At 47.0% G+C, this 22,692-nt stretch overlaps 1 protein-coding gene across 2 annotated transcripts in view; it reads right to left on the bottom strand.

Annotated features, from left to right (window-relative positions):
* The window catches only part of LOC308128144 (kinesin-like protein KIF1C), a 66,577-nt gene that overhangs the window by 34,598 nt on the left and 9,287 nt on the right, over positions 1–22,692 (bottom strand). For both annotated transcript variants that reach the window (XM_080493810.1, XM_080493809.1), the window contains exons 3-13: positions 21,211–21,287; positions 20,790–20,862; positions 20,140–20,240; positions 19,640–19,705; positions 19,394–19,572; positions 19,172–19,283; positions 6,877–6,954; positions 6,741–6,806; positions 5,948–6,026; positions 5,257–5,335; positions 3,379–3,524 (exon numbers count right to left, since the gene is read on the bottom strand). In XM_080493810.1, the coding sequence (XP_080349936.1) occupies positions 3,379–3,524; positions 5,257–5,335; positions 5,948–6,026; positions 6,741–6,806; positions 6,877–6,954; positions 19,172–19,283; positions 19,394–19,572; positions 19,640–19,705; positions 20,140–20,240; positions 20,790–20,862; positions 21,211–21,287 (1,056 nt within the window). The remainder of the gene's footprint in view (positions 1–3,378; positions 3,525–5,256; positions 5,336–5,947; positions 6,027–6,740; positions 6,807–6,876; positions 6,955–19,171; positions 19,284–19,393; positions 19,573–19,639; positions 19,706–20,139; positions 20,241–20,789; positions 20,863–21,210; positions 21,288–22,692) is intronic.

Consider the following 22,692-nt stretch of genomic DNA (forward strand, 5'->3'; position numbering starts at 1 on the left):
GTGTAGCAGTGTGTGATGGTGTGTAGCAGTGTGTAGCAGTGTGTAGCAGTGTGTAGCAGTGTGTGATGGTGTGTAGCAGTGTGTGATGTGTGTAGCAGTGTGTGATGGTGTGTAGCAGTGTGTAGCAGTGTGTAGCAGTGTGTGATGGTGTGTAGCAGTGTGTGATGTGTGTAGCAGTGTGTGATGGTGTGTAGCAGTGTGTAGCAGTGTGTGATGGTGTGTAGCAGTGTGTGACAGTGTGTAGCAGTGTGTGATGGTGTGTAGCAGTGTGTGATGGTGTGTGGCAGTGTGTGATGGTGTGTAGCAGTGTGTGATGTGTGTAGCAGTGTGTGATGGTGTGTAGCAGTGTGTGACAGTGTGTAGCAGTGTGTGACAGTGTGTAGCAGTGTGTGACAGTGTGTAGCAGTGTGTGATGGTGTGTAGCAGTGTGTGACGGTGTGAAGCAGTGCGTGACGGTGTGTGGCAGTGTGTGATGGTGTGTAGCAGTGTGTGATGGTGTGTAGCAGTGTGTGACAGTGTGTAGCAGTGTGTGACAGTGTGTAGCAGTGTGTGATGGTGTGTAGCAGTGTGTAGCAGTGTGTAGCAGTGTGTAGCAGCGTGTAGCAGTGTGTGACAGTGTGTAGCAGTGTGTGATGGTGTGTAGCAGTGTGTGACGGTGTGTAGCAGTGTGTAGCAGTGTGTAGCAGTGTGTAGCAGTGTGTGACAGTGTGTAGCAGTGTGTGATGGTGTGTAGCAGTGTGTAGCAGTGTGTGACAGTGTGTAGCAGTGTGTTACAGTGTGTTACAGAGTGTAGTGGGGTGTAACAGTGTACTGTAGTGCAGTGTTTAGCGGCGTGTGACAGTGTGTAGTGGGGTGTTACAGTGTAGCAGTGTGTGACAGTGTGTAGCAGTGTGTGACAGTGTGTACCAGTGTGTGATGGTGTGTACCAGTGTGTGATGGTGTGTAGCAGTGTGTAGCAGTGTGTTACAGTGTGTAGTGGGGTGTAACAGTTTACTGTAGTGCAGTGTTTAGCAGTGTGTGACAGTGTGTACCAGTGTGTAGCAGTGTGTGACAGTGTGTACCAGTGTGTGATGGTGTGTTACAGTATGTAGCAGTGTGTAGCAGTGTGTTACGGTGTGTACCAGTGTGTGATGGTGTGTAGCAGTGTGTAGCAGTGTGTAGTGGGGTGTTACAGTGTAGCAGTGTGTAGCAGTGTGTAGCAGTGTGTTACAGTGTGTAGTGGGGTGTAACAGTTTACTGTATTGCAGTGTTTAGCAGCGTGTGACAGTGTGTAGTGGGGTGTTACAGTGTAGCAGTGTGTAGCAGTGTGTAGCAGTGTGTTACAGTGTGTAGTGGGGTGTAACAGTTTACTGTAGTGCAGTGTTTAGCAGCGTGTGACAGTGTGTAGTGGGGTGTTACAGTGTAGCAGTGTGTGACAGTGTGTAGCAGTGTGTGACAGTGTAGCAGTGTGTTACAGTGTGTAGTGGGGTGTTACAGTGTAGCAGTGTGTAGCAGTGTGTAGCAGTGTGTTACAGTGTGTAGTGGGGTGTAACAGTTTACTGTAGTGCAGTGTTTAGCAGCGTGTGACTGTGTAGCAGTGTGTGACAGTGTGTAGCAGTGTGTGACAGTGTGCACCAGTGTGTGATGGTGTGTAGCAGTGTGTAGCAGTGTGTTACAGTGTGTAGTGGGGTGTAACAGTTTACTGTAGTGCAGTGTTTAGCAGTGTGTGACAGTGTGTACCAGTGTGTAGCAGTGTGTGACAGTGTGTACCAGTGTGTGATGGTGTGTTACAGTATGTAGCAGTGTGTAGCAGTGTGTTACGGTGTGTACCAGTGTGTGATGGTGTGTAGCAGTGTGTAGCAGTGTGTAGTGGGGTGTTACAGTGTAGCAGTGTGTAGCAGTGTGTAGCAGTGTGTTACAGTGTGTAGTGGGGTGTTACAGTGTAGCAGTGTGTAGCAGTGTGTAGCAGTGTGTTACAGTGTGTAGTGGGGTGTAACAGTTTACTGTAGTGCAGTGTTTAGCAGCGTGTGACAGTGTGTAGTGGGGTGTTACAGTGTAGCAGTGTGTGACAGTGTGTAGCAGTGTGTGACAGTGTAGCAGTGTGTTACAGTGTGTAGTGGGGTGTTACAGTGTAGCAGTGTGTAGCAGTGTGTAGCAGTGTGTTACAGTGTGTAGTGGGGTGTAACAGTTTACTGTAGTGCAGTGTTTAGCAGCGTGTGACTGTGTAGCAGTGTGTGACAGTGTGTAGCAGTGTGTGACAGTGTGCACCAGTGTGTGATGGTGTGTAGCAGTGTGTAGCAGTGTGTTACAGTGTGTAGTGGGGTATAATAGTGTACTGTAGTGCAGTGTTTAGCAGCGTGTGACTGTGTAGTGAGGTGTTACAGTGTAGCAGTGTGTGACAGTGTGTAGCAGTGTGTTACGGTGTGTACCAGTGTGTACCAGTGTGTAGCAGTGTGTAGCAGTGTGTTACGGTGTGTACCAGTGTGTAGCAGTGTGTTACAGTATGTAGCAGTGTGTAGCAGTGTGTTACGGTGTGTACCAGTGTGTACCAGTGTGTAGCAGTGTGTAGCAGTGTGTTACGGTGTGTACCAGTGTGTAGCAGTGTGTAGCAGTGTGTGACAGTGTGTACCAGTGTGTGATGGTGTGTAGCAGTGTGTAGCAGTGTGTAGCAGTGTGTAGCAGTGTGTTACGGTGTGTACCAGTGTGTAGCAGTGTGTTACAGTATGTAGCAGTGTGTAGCAGTGTGTTACGTTGTGTAGCAGTGTGTAGCAGTGTGTTACGGTGTGTACCAGTGTGTACCAGTGTGTAGCAGTGTGTTACAGTATGTAGCAGTGTGTAGCAGTGTGTTACGGTGTGTAGCAGTGTGTAGCATTGTGTACCAGTGTGTAGCAGTGTGTACCAGTGTGTAGCAGTGTGTAGCAGTGTGTTACGGTGTGTACCAGTGTGTACCAGTGTGTAGCAGTGTGTTACAGTATGTAGCAGTATGTAGCAGCGTGTTACGGTGTGTACCAGTGTGTAGCAGTGTGTTACGGTGTGTACCAGTGTGTACCAGTGTGTAGCAGTGTGTTACAGTATGTAGCAGTGTGTTACGGTGTGTACCAGTGTGTACCAGTGTGTAGCAGTGTGTTACAGTATGTAGCAGTGTGTTACGGTGTGTACCAGTGTGTACCAGTGTGTAGCAGTGTGTACCAGTGTGTAGCAGTGTGTTACGGTGTGTACCAGTGTGTAGCAGTGTGTTACAGTATGTAGCAGTATGTAGCAGTGTGTTACGGTGTGTACCAGTGTGTAGCAGTGTGTTACAGTATGTAGCAGTATGTTGCAGTGTGTTACGATGTGTACCAGTGTGTAGCAGTGTGTTACAGTATGTAGCAGTATGTAGCAGTGTGTTACGGTGTGTACCAGTGTGTAGCAGCTCCTGCAGGCCTTGGGAGAACAGCAGGTTCCTCAGTCGTTCCACTTCGGCCTTCAGCTCGCGGACCAGTTTGGCGTTGGGGTCTTCATTGATGATGGCATTGCAGCGGATCTGTTTGGCTCGGTCAGCGTACCTGTAACAGGTGATCAGGTTAACGCCACCTGTTACACTTGTTTCACCTGTACACACCCCCACTGATCTGACGCACTGCACACAGTAGCTTACAGTTGCACACGGCATCACAGCCACACTGTCACACACAGCCGCACTGTCACACACAGCCGCACTGTCACACACAGCCGCACTGTCACACTGTCACACACAGTCACACTGTAACACACAGCCACACTGTCACACACAGCCGCACTGTCACACACAGCCACACTGTCACACTGTCACACACAGTCACACTGTAACACACAGCCGCACTGTCACACTGTCACACACAGCCGCACTGTCACACACAGCCGCACTGTCACACACAGCCGCACTGTCACACTGTCACACACAGCCACACTGTCACACACAGCCACACTGTCACACACAGTCACACTGTCACACACAGCCACACTGTCACACAGAGCTACACTGTCACACTGTCACACACAGCCACACTGTCACACACAGTCACACTGTCACACACAGCCACACTGTCACACTGTCACACACAGCCACACTGTCACACACAGCCGCACTGTCACACACAGTCACACTGTCACACACAGCCACACTGTCACACTGTCACACACAGCCACACTGTCACACACAGCCACACTGTCACACACAGTCACACTGTCACACACAGCCACACTGTCACACAGAGCTACACTGTCACACAGAGCTGCACTGTCACACACAGCCGCACTGTCACACACAGCCGCACTGTCACACACAGCCACACACAGCCACACTGTCAAACACAGCCACACTGTCACACAGAGCTACACTGTCAAACACAGCCACACTGTCACACAGAGCTACACTGTCACACACAGCCACACTGTCAAACACAGCCACACTGTCACACAGAGCTACACTGTCACACACAGCCGCACTGTCACACACAGCCGCACTGTCACACACAGCCGCACTGTCACACACAGCCGCACTGTCACACACAGCCGCACTGTCACACACAGCCGCACTGTCACACACAGCCACACTGTCACACACAGCCACACTGTCACACTGTCACACACAGCCACACTGTCACACACAGCCGCACTGTCACACACAGCCACACACAGCCACACTGTCACACAGAGCTACACTGTCACACAGAGCTACACTGTCACACACAGCCACACTGTCACACACAGCCACACTGTCAAACACAGCCACACTGTCACACACAGCCACACTGTCAAACACAGCCACACTGTCACACACAGCCGCACTGTCAAACACAGCCACACTGTCAAACACAGCCACACACAGCCGCAGTGTCACACACAGCCGCAGTGTCACACAAAGCTACACTGTCACACAAAGCTACACTGTCACACACAGCCGCAGTGTCACACAAAGCTACACTGTCACACAAAGCTACACTGTCACACACAGCCGCAGTGTCACACACAGCCACACTGTCACACAAAGCTACACTGTCACACACAGCCACACTGTCACACAGAGCCACACTGTCACACACAGAGCTACACTGTCACACAGCCAGTCACACACAGCCACACTGTCACACAGCGCCACACTGTCACACAGAGCCACACTGTCACACAGAGCCACACTGTCACACAGAGCCACACTGTCACACAGCGCTACACTGTCACACAGAGATACACTGTCACACAGAGATACACTGTCACACAGAGCTACACTGTCACACAGCCAGTCACACACAGCCGTACCTCAACGTGCTCAGAGTTTCTTCATAGTTGATGTCAGCTGGACTCAAAGCAGCGATCATGGCCGTCCGAGAGTTTCCTCCTAAAACAACATCACACTTTACTGGCACTCCACTGTGGCCCCTCCCCCCAGACATCACTCTCCTGTGGCTCCTCCCTCTCCCACCCCCAGACATCACTCCCCTGTGGCCCCTCCCCCCAGACATCACTCCCCTGTGGTCTCTCCCCCTACCCACCCCCAGATATCACTCCCCTGTGGTCTCTCCCCCTACCCACCCCCAGATATCACTCCCCTGTGGTCTCTCCCCCTACCTACCCCCAGATATCACTCCCCTGTGGCCTCTCCCCCTACCCACCCCCAGACATCACTCCCCTGTGGCCCCTCCCCCCAGATATCACTCCCCTGTGGTCTCTCCCCCTACCTACCCCCAGATATCACTCCCCTGTGGCCTCTCCCCCTACCCACCCCCAGACATCACTCCCCTGTGGCCCCTCCCCCCAGATATCACTCCCCTGTGGTCTCTCCCCCTACCTACCCCCAGATATCACTCCCCTGTGGCCTCTCCCCCTACCCACCCCTAGATATCACTCCCCTGTGCCCCCACCCCCAGGCATCCCTCCCCTGTGGACCCTCCCCCCAGACCATCCCTCCCCTGTGGACCCTCCCCCTGTCTGCCCCGCCGTCCCCCCATACCCAGGTTTTCCTTCAGCAGCCAGGTGAGAACAGAGTCTCTGTAGGGGATGAAGTCGCTCCTCCTCTTCTTACTACTCTGCTGCAGAAACAGAGACAGTTTCACTTTGACCAGAATCTACCTGAAGCTTCTGCCATCTCGTCCACAACATCCACAATGTCCAGAATGACCACGCCCAGAATGTCCACAATGTGAAGAATGTCCACAACATCCAGAATGTCAAGAACGACCACGTCCAAAATATCCACAACGTTCGGAATGTCCACAACATCCAGAACGACCACAATGTCCACAAACATCCGTAATGTCAAGAACAACAACGTCCAGAATGACCACAATGTCCACAATGCCCAGAGCGACCACGTCCAGAACGTCCAGAAAGTCCACAGCGTCCAGAACGACAACGATGTCCACAATGTCCAGAATGACCACATCCAGAACGTCCACAACGTCCACAACATTCAGAATGTCCACAACATCCAGAATGTCCAGAACGACCACGTCCGGAATGATCAGAACGACAACGTCCAGAACGGACATAACATCCAGAATATCCACAATGTCCAGAACGAATCGCAACGTCTACAATGTCCACAACAACCAGGTCCAGAGCAACCAGAACGTCCACAACATCCAGAATGTCCACAACGTCCACAATGTCCAGAACGACCACGTCCACAACGTCCAAAATGTCCAGAATGAACCACAACACCCACAATGTCCATAACGATCACGTCGACAATGTCCAGAGCGACCAGAATGTCTACAACGTCCAGACTAGTAGCGAGCACCTACCATGTCGGCCAGAGTGGAGATGACCTTCCCCAGTGTGGTCAGAGACTTGTTGATGTTGGCTCCTTCCTGGATTCAAGTCAAAGTGGCGTCACAATTTTGTACAAACAAACATGGAGATCCAGAGACACGATCAGACCTTCAGCCGAGTTCCTCTGGCTCCCGACGAGTCTGCTCGCTCACTGCCAGCCAGGTCCACCAGGCTGACCCTGCTCACCTGCAGACACACAACACAAATACACACTAGAACTACACACCACAACAACACACACAGAGGTACACACTCAGAAGTACACGTAAGAACTACACTCTTTCTTTCTTTCTTTCTTTCTTTCTTTCTTTCTTAGTTTATTTGCAGAGGACTGTTCACATCAATGGACACTGAGTACAGTTACTTTGTGTAAATGCGCCAGATTGAGCCATGGGATACTTTCCATCCATAGTCCTGGTACATTTAAGACAACAACAATTATTAAACAACAAACAAACATGGACATAGAGTATATACTCTATTACAACCAGCCCTGCAATATAAAGAAATCCTCCAGTCTTTAACTTATAATCAGGTCTTACCAGTGATCCCAGATTGATGAGCCTTTATCCAGAGTTTGAGAAGTGGAGGACTCTCTGCCAGTAATATTTATATATTATATTAGGAGGAACTATTCCATCTAGTTAACCCTTTCAGTGAAATGGTGTTTGTCCAGTGGTGGTTGGTCTGAATGGAACCTCACAGTCTCCTCTAGTGGCTGACCTGCTTCTAACCTCACTGTCTCTTCCTCTAATCAAGTCCTCCAAAGGGGGAGGGGCCAAACCGTGCAGGGATTTCTGAAGTTTTATGAAGTTTTCAAAACTCAAAAGATGATATTTCACTAAAACTGGTGACTGGTGAGAGGAGTAGGGTTCTCCAGCTGTTCTCCAGGTGTTCCTGCAGGACTCTGAGAGAGAACCTCAGACAATGAAGACCAGATTCAGCAGCAGAGCTGGAGACAGAAGGACGGATTTCTTTCACCTTTTGCAGGTTGAGTTTTAGAACGCTGACAAGCTGTTTCTAGGTTTCCTGGAGGTAAAGTTTGAGTCCAGTTTGACTCCAAGGTACTCCAACTGAGAGAGCAGTTCAGTACCTCTCCAGCTATGAAGGTGGTTCTGCTTCGTTGTTCTGTTGGAGAACGTCTCACACTCACAGTTTTTAGTATTAAGAAGCAGACGATGATCTCTGAGCCTCAGCTGGACCTTCGTTAAGGTTTTTGTAAGCTTGGATGAAATGTTGTCAGTTGTTGAACCGTGAGTAAAAAGGACTGAGTCATCCGCATACATTGGAACAATACGGTCAGGACTGGAAGGGTCTTTGTCTTCGTGTGTGTTCATCAAGTCCACGTCTCGCACTCTGTTCACTTCCTGTTTTGTTGTGTAATCCTCCATCTGTCTGCGTCTCTGTCACTTGTCCTTCCTGTGTCCTCCTCCTCTGTGTGTGCTTGTGTAATCAGTCTGATGTGTCTCACCTGAGACGTCCGTCTCCTCATATATTTAAACCTGCTCCTTCATGTCTCTGCTCGATCGTCATTGTCGCTTGTCTTCATGACATTGGTCTCCCGTGTACCAACCTTTGCCTGGACCTGGACCGCCCTTTTGAACACCGTCAGTAAACCTGTTTGTCTCTTCTGTTTAATAAAACCTGTGAATTCTAGTTTGGTCTGCGAGTCTGCTTCTGGGTTCTCCTCGGACCCTGACAAGGACATACATCTGGGAGGTTATTTATGTATAGTTAAAATAATAAGTGCCCAAGGACTGATCCCTGTGGGACACCTACGGGACATTTGAGGAAACGGGACTTAACACCATCAACCACCACACACGGTTCTGTTTGATAGCTGTGACTTGAAGCACGGGACAGTATCGTCAGAGAAATGAAAATAGGACTTGGTGGTTGATGGTGTCCAAGGCTGTCTTAAAGTCCAGGAAGACTGGTCCTTCATATGACTTCTTATCCAAAAGACACTTTACTTTTTCAGCCAACAGTTGAACGGTGCACACGGAATCCAAATGGCACTGGACGCAGTGGCGTGAAGTCTTTCTCTTCCAAGCCCCTTCAGCCTCCTTTGATATGATTGGAGGATGCTGCTCCGCCCACAGCTGGTTTCTAGAGTTCTCCAACCACATTTAAAAATGAAGGGACGGTAGCAACTTTCCATGCTGATGGAACTGATTTTTGTTGAATTGACAAATTACCATGTGAGTGAAGGGTAGTATTAAAGGGGACATATCATGCCATGTTGACTTTCTGATGCTTTTCCAACAGTAATAATCGTCCCCATAACTGGGAATGACACTCCAGAAGAAGGTGTGTCATCACTCTCTCTGGCTTCTTTCATGTTTTCTAAAGTGTGTGCTCCAACGAGCGAGTCGGAAAGCAAGCCTTGTGTAGCGTCATCAGGGCTTTATAGCCAATCCCAATCCCAATCCCAATCCAGGTAGCCCCTCCCTTTGACCCGCCCTCAATCAGCCCGCTCCATGCGCTCGCCACCGTAGCAGGTAAACAAACATGGCGAAGGTACGAGCCAAACACTCCAGACTAGATTCATATCAAGAGTGTATTCTTACTGCCTCCGTCTGAGCCTGAGAGGACCCCCTGGATTATTTCATTTGGCCCCGGCTAGCTCCGTTGGTAGAGCATGAGACTCACAATCTCAGGGGAAGTGGGTTCGTGTCCCACGCCGGGCGTCACCTTCCTGTGGGCTCTCCACCTTCCTGTGGGCTCTCCACCTTCCTGAGGGCTCTCCACCTTCCTGAGGGCTCTCCACCTTCCTGTGGGCTCTCCACCTTCCTGAGGGCTCTCCACCTTCCTGAGGGCTCTCCACCTTCCTGAGGGCTCTCCACCTTCCTGAGGGCTCTCCACCTTCCTGGGGGCTCTCCACCTTCCTGTGGGCTCTCTACCTTCCTGAGGGCTCTCCACCTTCCTATGGGCTCTCCACCTTCCTGAGGGCTCTCCACCTGCAGGAAGGTTCTTAATGGGTGCAATGTGATCTGGGTGACGGTGCTCAGACTGACACCACCACCACCCGGAAACGGATAAGAGGGAGGAGATGGATGAATAAAGAACTTTATAAAGATGTCCCCTGAGTCCACAACTTTATAAAGATGTCCCCTGAGTCCTCAACTTTATAAAGATGTCCCCTGAGTCCACAACTTTATAAAGATGTCCCCTGAGTCCTCAACTTTATAAAGATGTCCCCTGAGTCCACAACTTTATAAAGATGTCCTCTGAGTCCACAACTTTATAAAGATGTCCCCTGAGTCCACAACTTTTTAAAGATGTCCCCTGAGTCCAGAACTTTATAAAGATGTCCTCTGAGTCCACAACTTTATAAAGATGTCCCCTGAGTCCAGAACTTTATACAGATGTCCTCTGAGTCCACAACTTTTTAAAGATGTCCCCTGAGTCCAGAACTTTATACAGATGTCCTCTGAGTCCACAACTTTTTAAAGATGTCCCCTGAGTCCAGGGAGCGCAGGTCCAGTAGGAGTTAATTCCAAAGTCGGGGCTCAGCAGCTCTGAATGATCGTCTCCCCGGGTTTTAAAGCAGGTACGTGGAACCTTTAACAGGTTCTGCCCAGACGATCTCAAGCTCCGACTGGACCATGTAGGGCTTCATGAGGTCAGCAATGTAAGGAGGAGCTGGACCATGTAGGGCTTCATGAGGTCAGCAATGTAAGGAGGAGCTGGACCATGTAGGGCTTCATGAGGTCAGCAGTGTAAGGAGGAGCTGGACCATGTAGGGCTTCATGAGGTCAGCAATGTAAGGAGGAGCTGGACCATGTAGGGCTTCATGAGGTCAGCAATGTAAGGAGGAGCTGGACCATGTAGGGCTTCATGAGGTCAGCAATGTAAGGAGGAGCTGGACCATGTAGGGCTTCATGAGGTCAGCAATGTAAGGAGGAGCTGGACCATGTAGGGCTGAAGCGTTAGCACCAAGAAGCTCAGCAGGGAGCCAGTGAAGAGATCTTAACCCAGGGGGAGATGGTTCCTCCTGGTGCTGGTCTAAAGTCTGGAGGCTGAGTTCTGGACTAACTGGAACCGAGCAGCTCTTCTTTGTTGAGGCTGTGAAGAGGCTGTTGCAGTCGTCCAGGCGTGAGGACACAATGCATGGATGATCATTTGGAGGTCTTCTCTGGACATCATGGACCTGAGCTTAGTGATGTTAGGGAACTGAAAGAAGCAGGTCTTTACCAGCTGTCTCCAGTGATGGTCCAGGGACATGGACGGGTCAAAGATCAGCCCTAAGTTCCTCAGCTTGGTTTTGGCTGAAAGGCTCAGTTCACCCAGGTTCTGTTTGGTAGAGGGGGACCACTATCTGGGGACATAATAAGTTCCTCAGCTTGGTTTTGGCTGAAAGGCTCAGTTCACCCAGGTTCTGTTTGGTAGAGGGGGACCACTATCTGGGGACATAATAAGTTCCTCAGCTTGGTTTTGGCTGAAAGGCTCAGTTCACCCAGGTTCTGTTTGGTAGAGGGGGACCACTATCTGGGGACATAATAAGTTCCTCAGCTTGGTTTTGGCTGAAAGGCTCAGTTCACCCAGGTTCTGTTTGGTAGAGGGGGACCACTATCTGGGGACATAATAAGTTCCTCAGCTTGGTTTTGGCTGAAGGAGATGAAAGAACTATTGATTCTGTTAATGAAAGACGTATTCAACCAAGTGTTGAAGACAGACAGAACTCCTCCCTCTTGGGGGGACGAAGTTATCTCAGTGATACCAAAAGAAGATCAAAAGAAACGTTTTGTTTATTGTGGGAGTTACAGACCTATCAGCGTCTTGAACCAAGACGCACATTTCAGCAAAAAGACCGGCAACAATTCTTCCCCACATAATCGGTCCTGATCAGACGGGTTCTAGACAGCAAAGACTCGATCACTGAGCAACAAATAAACTTCCAGCAGTACTAGTGAGTCTAGATGCAGAAAAAGCCTTTGACCAAGTGAACTGGGAATATTTATATCAAGTATTACAAAGTTTGGATTTCATCAAACGTTGATTACAATTATTCAAGGGCTATATAATAATCCAAAAGCAAGAATAAAAGTAAATGGGGCGGTATCAAACTCCTTCAGTTTGGACAGAGGGACAAGACAAGGCTGTCCAGGCAGCCCTTTACTATTTGCTAATATTATTGAAACACTAAGCCAACCAGTCAACCAGGTTAAAGATATTATAGGTATTATATTTTAATACCTATAATAGGTAAGATTATAGGTCAAGAAAATAAAGTTTCGATGATATTTTAATATATCTTTCCATGCCAGAGATCTCAATTCCAAAACTATGGTCAGTACTCGATGCTCTTAGCGGGTCTCAGGATATAAATCAAACATCTCAAAGACACAAATATTGAGTTTCCATTATAAACCAGCCAGATGAAAAACTCCAACTTTCAATTATCCTGGGGTCTAGAACATAGCCCATATTTGGGGGGAACCTTACCTACAGATCTCACAAAACTGTCTCCCCTACATTGTATTCCATTAAACTTTAAACTAACCCTTTATTAAAATAAAGGAAGATATTGGTGTAGGAAAATATAAGATGCCAGTACTTAGGATTATACATTAGTTTCAGTCAAACAGTTCAATGAATGGGACAAGTTAATATCATGTTATATATGGCAAGAATAAAACTACTAACTCTCCAACTGGTAAACACAAGGGAGGACTCGCAGTACCCTGTTTAAAATACTACTATACACCTGCTCAGTGTTGGTGTAAACTGGACGATCATGCAAGATGGAAAGACATCGAGGAAAGAATCTCTGTGGACATTCCAGGGGACGAGGGGACAAAAGACTGATTAAACATCTGATGGAAATTGGAATGAATGGATCCCATTGGCTCTCAAGACCTGGTCCAGGATCAGGTCTAACGGTGGCTGGAGGGAAGAGATGAAGATGTTGGAATGAGGAGCTCAGGACCTGGACTTTTACCCAAACAAGTCTGATCTGAGCTTTAGAACTGGACTCTAAAGGACCTGTCTTCATCCTGCAGCCTCTTTCACCAAGACGCTCTGAGCAGCTGAGTTTGGATCAGACAGTGATCACTATAGACTCCTCCTGGTCCGACATCACTATAGACTCCTTTACTCCTAACGGACAGATACTGAACGTTCTTTAAGTTCCTACAGGGAAGAGTCAGGCCTCAAAACCATTTCAAGACTTTATAGGACTCTTCAGGAGCTTAAAACAACAAGCAGGATTGACATGAAACACAAATGGGAAGTGGAACCAGCAACTGTGCGACAGCGGCAGATTGGAAAAGTGCTGTGACATTCTGTGGTGGAGAGAATTCTGAAACTCATGCTTATCACTCCTGCTCACGCTTCTCCTCACAGCAGCTCTTCTACTGGTTCACTAGTACACTCTTCTAGAGGTTCACTAGTACACTCTTCTAGGGGTTCACCAGTACACTCTTCTAGGGGTTTACTAGTACACTCTTCTACTGGTTCACTAGTACACTCTTCTAGGGGTTCACTAGTACACTCTTCTACTGGTTCACTAGTACACTCTTCTCGGGGTTCATCAGTACACTCTTCTAGGGGTTCACTAGTACACTCTTCTGGATGTTCACTAGTACACTCTTCTAGGGGTTCACTAGTACACTCTTCCACTGGTTCACTAGTACACCCTTCTAGTGGTTCACTAGTACACCCTTCTAGTTGTTCACTAGTACACTCTTCTAGATGTTCACTAGTACACTCTTCTACTGGTTCACTAGTACACTCTTCTAGAGGTTCACTAGTACACTCTTCTAGGGGTTCACTAGTACACTCTTCTACTGGTTCACTAGTACACTCTTCTAGAGGTTAATTGGTACACTCTTCTAGGGGTTCACTAGTACACTCTTCTAGGGGTTCACTAGTACACTATTCTAGAGGTTAACTAGTACACTCTTCTAGGGGTTCACTAGTACACTATTCTACTGGTTCACTAGTACACTCTTCTAGAGGTTAATTGGTACACTCTTCTAGGGGTTCACTAGTACACTCTTCTAGGGGTTCACTAGTACACTCTTCTACTGGTTCACTAGTACACTCTTCTAGTGGTTCACCAGTACACTCTTCTAGGGGTTCACCAGTACACTCTTCTAGTGGTTCACCAGTACACTCTTCTAGTGGTTCACTAGTACACTCTTCTAGGGGTTCACTAGTACACTCTTCTACTGGTTCACTAGTACACTCTTCTAGTAGTTCACTAGTACACTCTTCTACTGGTTCACCAGTACACTCTTCTAGTGGTTCACTAGTACACTCTTCTACTGGTTCACCAGTACACTCTTCTAGTGGTTCACCAGTACACTCTTCTAGTAGTTCACTAGTACACTCTTCTACTGGTTCACCAGTACACTCTTCTAGTAGTTCACTAGTACACTCTTCTAGGGGTTCACCAGTACACTATTCTAGAAGTTCACTAGTACACTCTTCTACTGGTTCACCAGTACACCCTTCTAGTAGTTCACTAGTACACTCTTCTATGGGGTTCACTAGTACACTCTTCTACTGGTTCACCAGTACACTCTTCTAGTGGTTCACTAGTACACTCTTCTACTGGTTCACCAGTACACTCTTCTAGTAGTTCACTAGTACACTCTTCTAGGGGTTCACTAGTACACTCTTCTACTGGTTCACCAGTACACTCTTCTACTGGTTCACCAGTACACTCTTCTACTGGTTCACCAGTACACTCTTCTAGTAGTTCACTAGTACACTCTTCTACTGGTTCACTAGTACACTCTTCTCGGGGTTCACCAGTACACTCTTCTAGGGGTTCACTAGTACACTCTTCTAGGTGTTCACTAGTACACTCTTCTAGTGGTTCACTAGTACACTCTTCTAGTGGTTCACTAGTACACTCTTCTAGGGGTTCACTAGTACACTCTTCCACTGGTTCACTAGTACACCCTTCTAGTGGTTCACTAGTACACCCTTCTAGTGGTTCACTAGTACACTCTTCTAGATGTTCACTAGTACACTCTTCTACTGGTTCACCAGTACACTCTTCTAGTGGTTCACTAGTACACTCTTTAGTAGTTCACTAGTACACTCTTCTACTGGTTCACTAGTACACTCTTCTACTGGTTCACCAATACACTCTTCTACTGGTTTACCTGTACACTCTTCTAGTGGTTCACTAGTACACTCTTCTACTGGTTCACTAGTACACTCTTCTAGTAGTTCACTAGTACACTCTTCTAGTGGTTCACTAGTACACTCTTCTAGTGGTTCACTAGTACACTCTTCTAGTGGTTCACTAGTACACTCTTCTAGTGGTTCACCAGTACACTCTTCTAGTGGTTCACCAGTACACTCTTCTAGTGGTTCACTAGTACACTATTCGACTGGTTCACCAGTACACACTTCTAGTAGTTCACTAGTACACTCTTCTAGTAGTTCACTAGTACACTCTTCTAGTGGTTCACTAGTACACTCTTCTACTGGTTCACTAGTACACGCTTCTAGTGGTTCACCAGTACACTCTTCTAGTGGTTCACTAGTACACTCTTCTACTGGTTCACCAGTACACTCTTCTAGTGGTTTTACTAGTACACTCTTCTACTGGTTTACCAGTACACTCTTCTAGTGGTTCACTAGTACACTCTTCTACTGGTTCACTAGTACACTCTTCTAGTGGTTCACTAGTACACTCTTCTACTGGTTCACCAGTACACTCTTCTAGTGGTTCACCAGTACACTCTTCTACTGGTTCACCAGTACACTCTTCTAGTGGTTCACTAGTACACTCTTCTAGGGGTTCACTAGTACACCCTTCTACTGGTTCACTAGTACACTCTTCTTCTGGTTCACCAGTACACTCTCTTCTAGTGGTTCACTAGTACACTCTTCTACTGGTTCACCAGTACACTCTTCTAGAGGTTCACTAGTACACTCTTCTAGGGGTTCACTAGTACACTCTTCTAGGGGTTCACCAGTACACTCTTCTAGTAGTTCACTAGTACACTCTTCTACTGGTTCACCAGTACACTCTTCTAGTAGTTCACTAGTACACTCTTCTAGGGGTTCACCAGTACACTCTTCTAGTAGTTCACTTGTACACTCTTCTACTGGTTCACCAGTACACTCTTCTAGTGGTTCACTAGTACACTCTTCTACTGGTTCACCAGTACACCCTTCTAGTAGTTCACTAGTACACTCTTCTAGGGGTTCACTAGTACACTCTTCCACTGGTTCACTAGTACACTCTTCTAGTGGTTCACTAGTACACCCTTCTAGTGGTTCACTAGTACACTCTTCTAGATGTTCACTAGTACACTCTTCTACTGGTTCACTAGTACACTCTTCTAGAGGTTCACTAGTACACTCTTCTAGGGGTTCACTAGTACACTCTTCTACTGGTTCACTAGTACACTCTTCTACTGGTTCACCAGTACACTCTTCTACTGGTTCACCAGTACACTCTTCTAGTGGTTCACCAGTACACTCTTCTAGTGGTTCACTAGTACACTCTTCTAGGGGTTCACTAGTACACTCTTCTAGTGGTTCACCAGTACACTCTTCTAGTGGTTCACTAGTACACTCTTTAGTAGTTCACTAGTACACTCTTCTACTGGTTCACTAGTACACTCTTCTAGTGGTTCACCAATACACTCTTCTACTGGTTTACCTGTACACTCTTCTAGTGGTTCACTAGTACACTCTTCTACTGGTTCACTAGTACACTCTTCTAGTGGTTCACTAGTACACTCTTCTACTGGTTCACCAGTACACTCTTCTAGTGGTTCACCAGTACACTCTTCTAATGGTTCACCAGTACACTCTTCTAGTGGTTCACTAGTACACTATTCGACTGGTTCACCAGTACACACTTCTAGTAGTTCACTAGTACACTCTTCTAGTGGTTCACCAGTACACTCTTCTAGTGGTTCACTAGTACACTCTTCTACTGGTTCACTAGTACACGCTTCTAGTGGTTCACCGGTACACTCTTCTAGTGGTTCACTAGTACACTCTTCTACTGGTTCACCAGTACACTCTTCTAGTGGTTTTACTAGTACACTCTTCTACTGGTTTACCAGTACACTCTTCTAGTGGTTCACTAGTACACTCTTCTACTGGTTCACTAGTACACTCTTCTAGTGGTTCACTAGTACACTCTTCTACTGGTTCACCAGTACACTCTTCTAGTGGTTCACTAGTACACTCTTCTACTGGTTCACCAGTACACTCTTCTAGTGGTTCACTAGTACACTCTTCTAGGGGTTCACTAGTACACCCTTCTACTGGTTCACTAGTACACTCTTCTTCTGGTTCACCAGTACACTCTCTTCTAGTGGTTCACTAGTACACTCTTCTACTGGTTCACCAGTACACTCTTCTAGAGGTTCACTAGTACACTCTTCTAGGGGTTCACTAGTACACTCTTCTAGGGGTTCACCAGTACACTCTTCTAGTAGTTCACTAGTACACTCTTCTACTGGTTCACCAGTACACTCTTCTAGTAGTTCACTAGTACACTCTTCTAGGGGTTCACCAGTACACTCTTCTAGTAGTTCACTAGTACACTCTTCTACTGGTTCACCAGTACACTCTTCTATGGGGTTCACTAGTACACTCTTCTACTGGTTCACCAGTACACTCTTCTAGTGGTTCACTAGTACACTCTTCTACTGGTTCACCAGTACACTCTTCTAGTGGTTCACTAGTACACTCTTCTACTGGTTCACCAGTACACTCTTCTAGTAGTTCACTAGTACACTCTTCTAGGGGTTCACTAGTACACTCTTCTACTGGTTCACTAGTACACTCTTCTACTGGTTCACCAGTACACTCTTCTACTGGTTCACCAGTACACTCTTCTAGTAGTTCACTAGTACACTCTTCTACTGGTTCACCAGTACACTCTTCTAGTAGTTCACTAGTACACTCTTCTAGGGGTTCACTAGTACACTCTTCTACTGGTTCACTAGTACACTCTTCTACTGGTTCACTAGTACACTCTTCTAGTAGTTCACTAGTACACTCTTCTACTGGTTCACTAGTACACTCTTCTAGGAAGCCAACCCCTTCACCGGCCCTATGGTAACCCCTCTCTGGAACATGATCCACAGAAAGAGTTGCTATAATGAAAGTGGAAAGAAGACGTTTCCAGCTTGTTACAATCCACTTCTACTCCAAATGTCACGTGCGTATTTGGAAAACTGAGTCTGGCAGGCAGAAAGGCACTAACAAGAAAACAGACTCTGTTAGTGAACGGTGTGAGATCACCTCTGGAATCTTTGGAATGGAGAGAATCACTTTCTCAATCAAACGACAGGAAGAAAAATTCCACCAAATCTGGAAAGAGTGTAAAACGTTCATTTCCCCAAAACGACTTACGTCTTTCGTTTGATTCATTTTGGGGTTTTGTGGAATATATTCCACTTAGATTACTCATTGTTGTACTTGTTTTATCTGTAAAGTACGTATTGTGCAACCCCTACCTTCCTTTATTCCCATACTCCCATACTCTCATACTCCCATAATCCCATACCCCCATACTCTCATACTCCCATAATCCCATAATCCCATACTCCCATACTCTCATACTCCCATAAACCCATACTCCCATACTCTCATACTCCCATAATCCCATAATCCCATACTCCCATAATCCCATACCCCCATACTCTCATACTCCCATAATCCCATACTCCCATACTCCCATACTCCCATACTCTCATACTCTCATACTCCCATACTCCCATAATCCCATACTCCCATACTCTCATACTCTCATACTACCATACTCCCATAATCCCATACTCTCATACTCTCTCCCATACTCTCATACTCCCATACTCTCATACTCTCATACTCCCATACTTCCATGTTCTGCATTCTACTTTATTTAGAAAAAACTTCTAATGGCAATTTTAAGATGAAAGTTTTGTATTTGTTGTTAATGGGTTTGTCATGGTAAATCAAGCAGGAGTACATGAAGGACTAAACATTTTTGTTATGTCAAGTACACTGTTAAGATGTCATTTTTTAAAGTAACGGAAACCCTTAATGGATCTTTTACCAAGTAACTCTCAATATTTAGCTCAAGCTTTTTTTTCTCATTGTTTGTTTCTTTACTTTGTACTTTATTCAGTGCTTCTTCGTCTTCTCCGTCAAACACTCAGAAGTATACTGCAGTACTACACAGCTACTCGGTGTCCAGGCCCATCAGGCCGTCGCCGCGTCTCTGCGTCACAAACTCAAGTACACAGCAGTACTACACAGCTACTCGGTGTCCAGGCCCGTCACACACAATCAGAAGTACACAGCAGTACTACACAGCTACTTGGTGTCCAGGCCCGTCACACACTCAGAAGTACACAGCAGTACTACACACCTTCTCGGTGTCCAGGCCCGTCACACACAATCAGAAGTACACAGCAGTACTACACACCTTCTCGGTGTCCAGGCCCGTCAGGCCGTCGCGGCGTCTCTGCGTAAAGACGATGGTGAAGACGGCGTGGGACCTGGACGAAGTCTCATTCATGTTGGTGGCAGCAACTGTCCTGAAACCAGAACCAGAACCAGAGGCCGTGAACACCTGGAGGACCGGACCCTGCAGTCCAGCACGGGGTCGAAAAGGAGAAGGACTTTTCCCACAATGCACTTCACCGACCGAGCCTTGTTGCCGGCGTCCATCAGGTCCCGGATGTCGGGGAACCCAGTCACGGCCAGCTTGGACAGGTCCTCCACGTAGGGGCCCAGGATGGGGTGCTCTCGGACCCGCAGGGTCCCCTGAGACTTGGGGTTGAGGAGGTCCCGGACCCGCTCGCAGTAGATCTCCATGTAGGACACCTGCACACGGAACCAGTTTCAGCCCTGACTCTGGGGGTCCACCAGGACCCACAACAAGACCACTTACCTCCACAGAGTATGTTAGGTCCGGGTCCAGGTTCTGTCCAGTCCTCTCAAAAAGGTCCTCACAAAGCTGGAACAAAACCGCACAGGGTCAGATACACAGACTCCTCCACACCCTGGTACACCAGGAGCCAGGTCAGAGACCAGGACTCCTCCAGACCCTGGTCCACCAAGAGCCAGGTCAGAGACCAGGACTCCTCCAGACCCTGGTCCACCAGGAGCCAAGTCAGAGACCAGGACTTCTCCAGACCCTGGTCCACCAGGAGTCAGGTCAGAGACCAGGACTCCTCCAGACCCTGGTCCACCAGGAGCCAGTCAGAGACCAGGACTCCTCCACACCCTGGTCCATCTGGAGCCAGGTCAGAGACCAGGACTCCTCCAGACCCTGGTCCACCAGGAGCCAAGTCAGAGACCAGGACTTCTCCAGACCCTGGTCCACCAGGAGTCAGGTCAGAGACCAGGACTCCTCCAGACCCTGGTCCACCTGGACCAGAGGAGCCAGACCTGAGGGATGATGCCTTCCTGTCCAGCTTCCTGTTTCCCCATCATGGTGTAACTCTTGCCTGCCCCCGTCTGGCCATAAGCAAAAATACACACGTTGTACCCTGAAACACAGTATAGCATTAGTGATATATAGTGATAGTAATATGTAGTGATTATAGTGATATATAGTGATTGAAGTGATACATATTGATTTATAGTGATTTATAGTGATACATATTGATTTATAGTGATACATATTGATTGAAGTGATACATATTGATTTATAGTGATTTATAGTGATACATAGTGATTTATAGTGATACATATTGATTGAAGTGATACATATTGATTTATAGTGATACATAGTGATACATATTGATTGAAGTGATACATATTGATTTATAGTGATTTATAGTGATATATAGTGATTTATAGTGATACATATTGATTTATAGTGATATATAGTGATTTATAGTGATACATATTGATTTATAGTGATTTATAGTGATACATATTGATTGAAGTGATACATATTGATTTATAGTGATTTATAGTGATACATAGTGATTTATAGTGATATATAGTGATTTATAGTGATACATATTGATTTATAGTGATTTATAGTGATACATAGTGATTTATAGTGATATAGAGAGGTCCAGAGCTCTGACCTTCAAAGGCGTGAAGCAGCATTTCCTCCCCGATGTCTTTATACACCTTTTTCTGTGAAGCGAAGTCATCATCCTGCACATGCGTACACACACACACACACACACACACACACACACACACACACACACACACACACACACACACACACACACACACACACACACACACACACACACACACACACACACACACACACACACACACACACACACACACACACACACACACACACACACACACACACACACACACACACACACACACACACACACACACACACACACACACACACACACACAGAGTATATTTAGAGTAGAGTTTGAGGCTGAATGTATCAGCTAAAGTTATCAAGTCAGTCTGGTATCACAGTGCACGTGTGTGTGTGTGGGGGGGGGGGGGGCTACGTGTGTGTGTGCTCACCATGGTGTGTGACCAGTACGAGTAGTCGAAAGTGAAGTTCTTGATTCCATCTTTGGTCTGTTTGGGATTTGAGATACCTGCAAACAAAACAAAAGTTCACTGTACACGTTCACTGGTGAGAGGACTGTCCATGGACACTGGTGAGAGGACTGTCCATGGACACTGGTGAGAGGACTGTCCATGGACACTGGTGAGAGGACTGTCCATAAATGTAATAAACTGTGAGCTTGAGTGTGTGTCACAGTGTGTGTTAGTGTGTGTTACTGTGTGAGTTAGTGTGTCACAGTGTGTGTTAGTGTGTGTTAGTGTGTCACTGTGTGTGTTAGTGTGTCACAGTGTGTGTTAGTGTGTGTTAGTGTGTCACAGTGTGTCACAGTGTGTGGTAGTGTGTGTTAGTGTGTCACTGTGTGTGTTAGTGTGTCACAGTGTGAGTTAGTGTGTCACAGTGTGTGTTTGTGTGTGTTAGTGTGTCACTGTGTGTGTTAGTGTGTCACAGTGTGTGTTAGTGTGTGTTAGTGTGTCACAGTGTGTCACAGTGTGTGTTAGTGTGTGTTAGTGTGTCACTGTGTGTGTTAGTGTGTCACAGTGAGTTAGTGTGTCACAGTGTGTGTTAGTGTGTGTTAGTGTGTCACTGTGTGTGTTAGTGTGTCACAGTGTGTGTTAGTGTGTGTTAGTGTGTCACAGTGTGTCACTGTGTGTGTTAGTGTGTCACAGTGTGTGTTAGTGTGTCACAGTGTGTCACTGTGTGTGTTAGTGTGTCACAGTGTGTGTTAGTGTGTCACAGTGTGTGTTAGTGTGTGTCACAGTGTGTCACTGTGTGTGTTAGTGTCACAGTGTGTCACTGTGTGTTAGTGTGTGTTAGTGTGTCACAGTGTGTGTTAGTGTGTCCCAGTGTGTTTTAGTGTGTCACAGTGTGTGTTAGTGTGTGTTAGTGTGTCACAGTGTGTGTTAGTGTGTCACAGTGTGTGTTAGTGTGTGTTAGTGTGTGTTAGTGTGTCACAGTGTGTGTTAGTGTGTGTCACAGTGTGTGTTAGTGTGTGTTAGTGTGTCACAGTGTGTGTTAGTGTGTGTCACAGTGTGTCACTGTGTGTGTTAGTGTGTCACGGTGTGTGTTAGTGTGTCACAGTGTGTCACTGTGTGTGTTAGTGTGTCACAGTGTGTCACTGTGTGTGTTAGTGTGTCACAGTGTGTGTTAGTGTGTCACAGTGTGTGTTAGTGTGTGTTAGTGTGTGTCACAGTGTGTCACTGTGTGTGTTAGTGTGTCACAGTGTGTGTTAGTGTGTCACAGTGTGTCACTGTGTGTGTTAGTGTGTCACAGTGTGTGTTAGTGTGTGTCACAGTGTGTGTTAGTGTGTGTTAGTGTGTCACAGTGTGTGTTAGTGTGTCCCAGTGTGTTTTAGTGTGTCACAGTGTGTGTTAGTGTGTGTTAGTGTGTGTTAGTGTGTCACAGTGTGTGTTAGTGTGTCACAGTGTGTGTTAGTG

This window comes from Lipophrys pholis, assembly GCF_963383615.2.
Source record: "Lipophrys pholis genome assembly, contig: SCAFFOLD_48, whole genome shotgun sequence".
NCBI lineage: Eukaryota > Metazoa > Chordata > Actinopteri > Blenniiformes > Blenniidae > Lipophrys > Lipophrys pholis.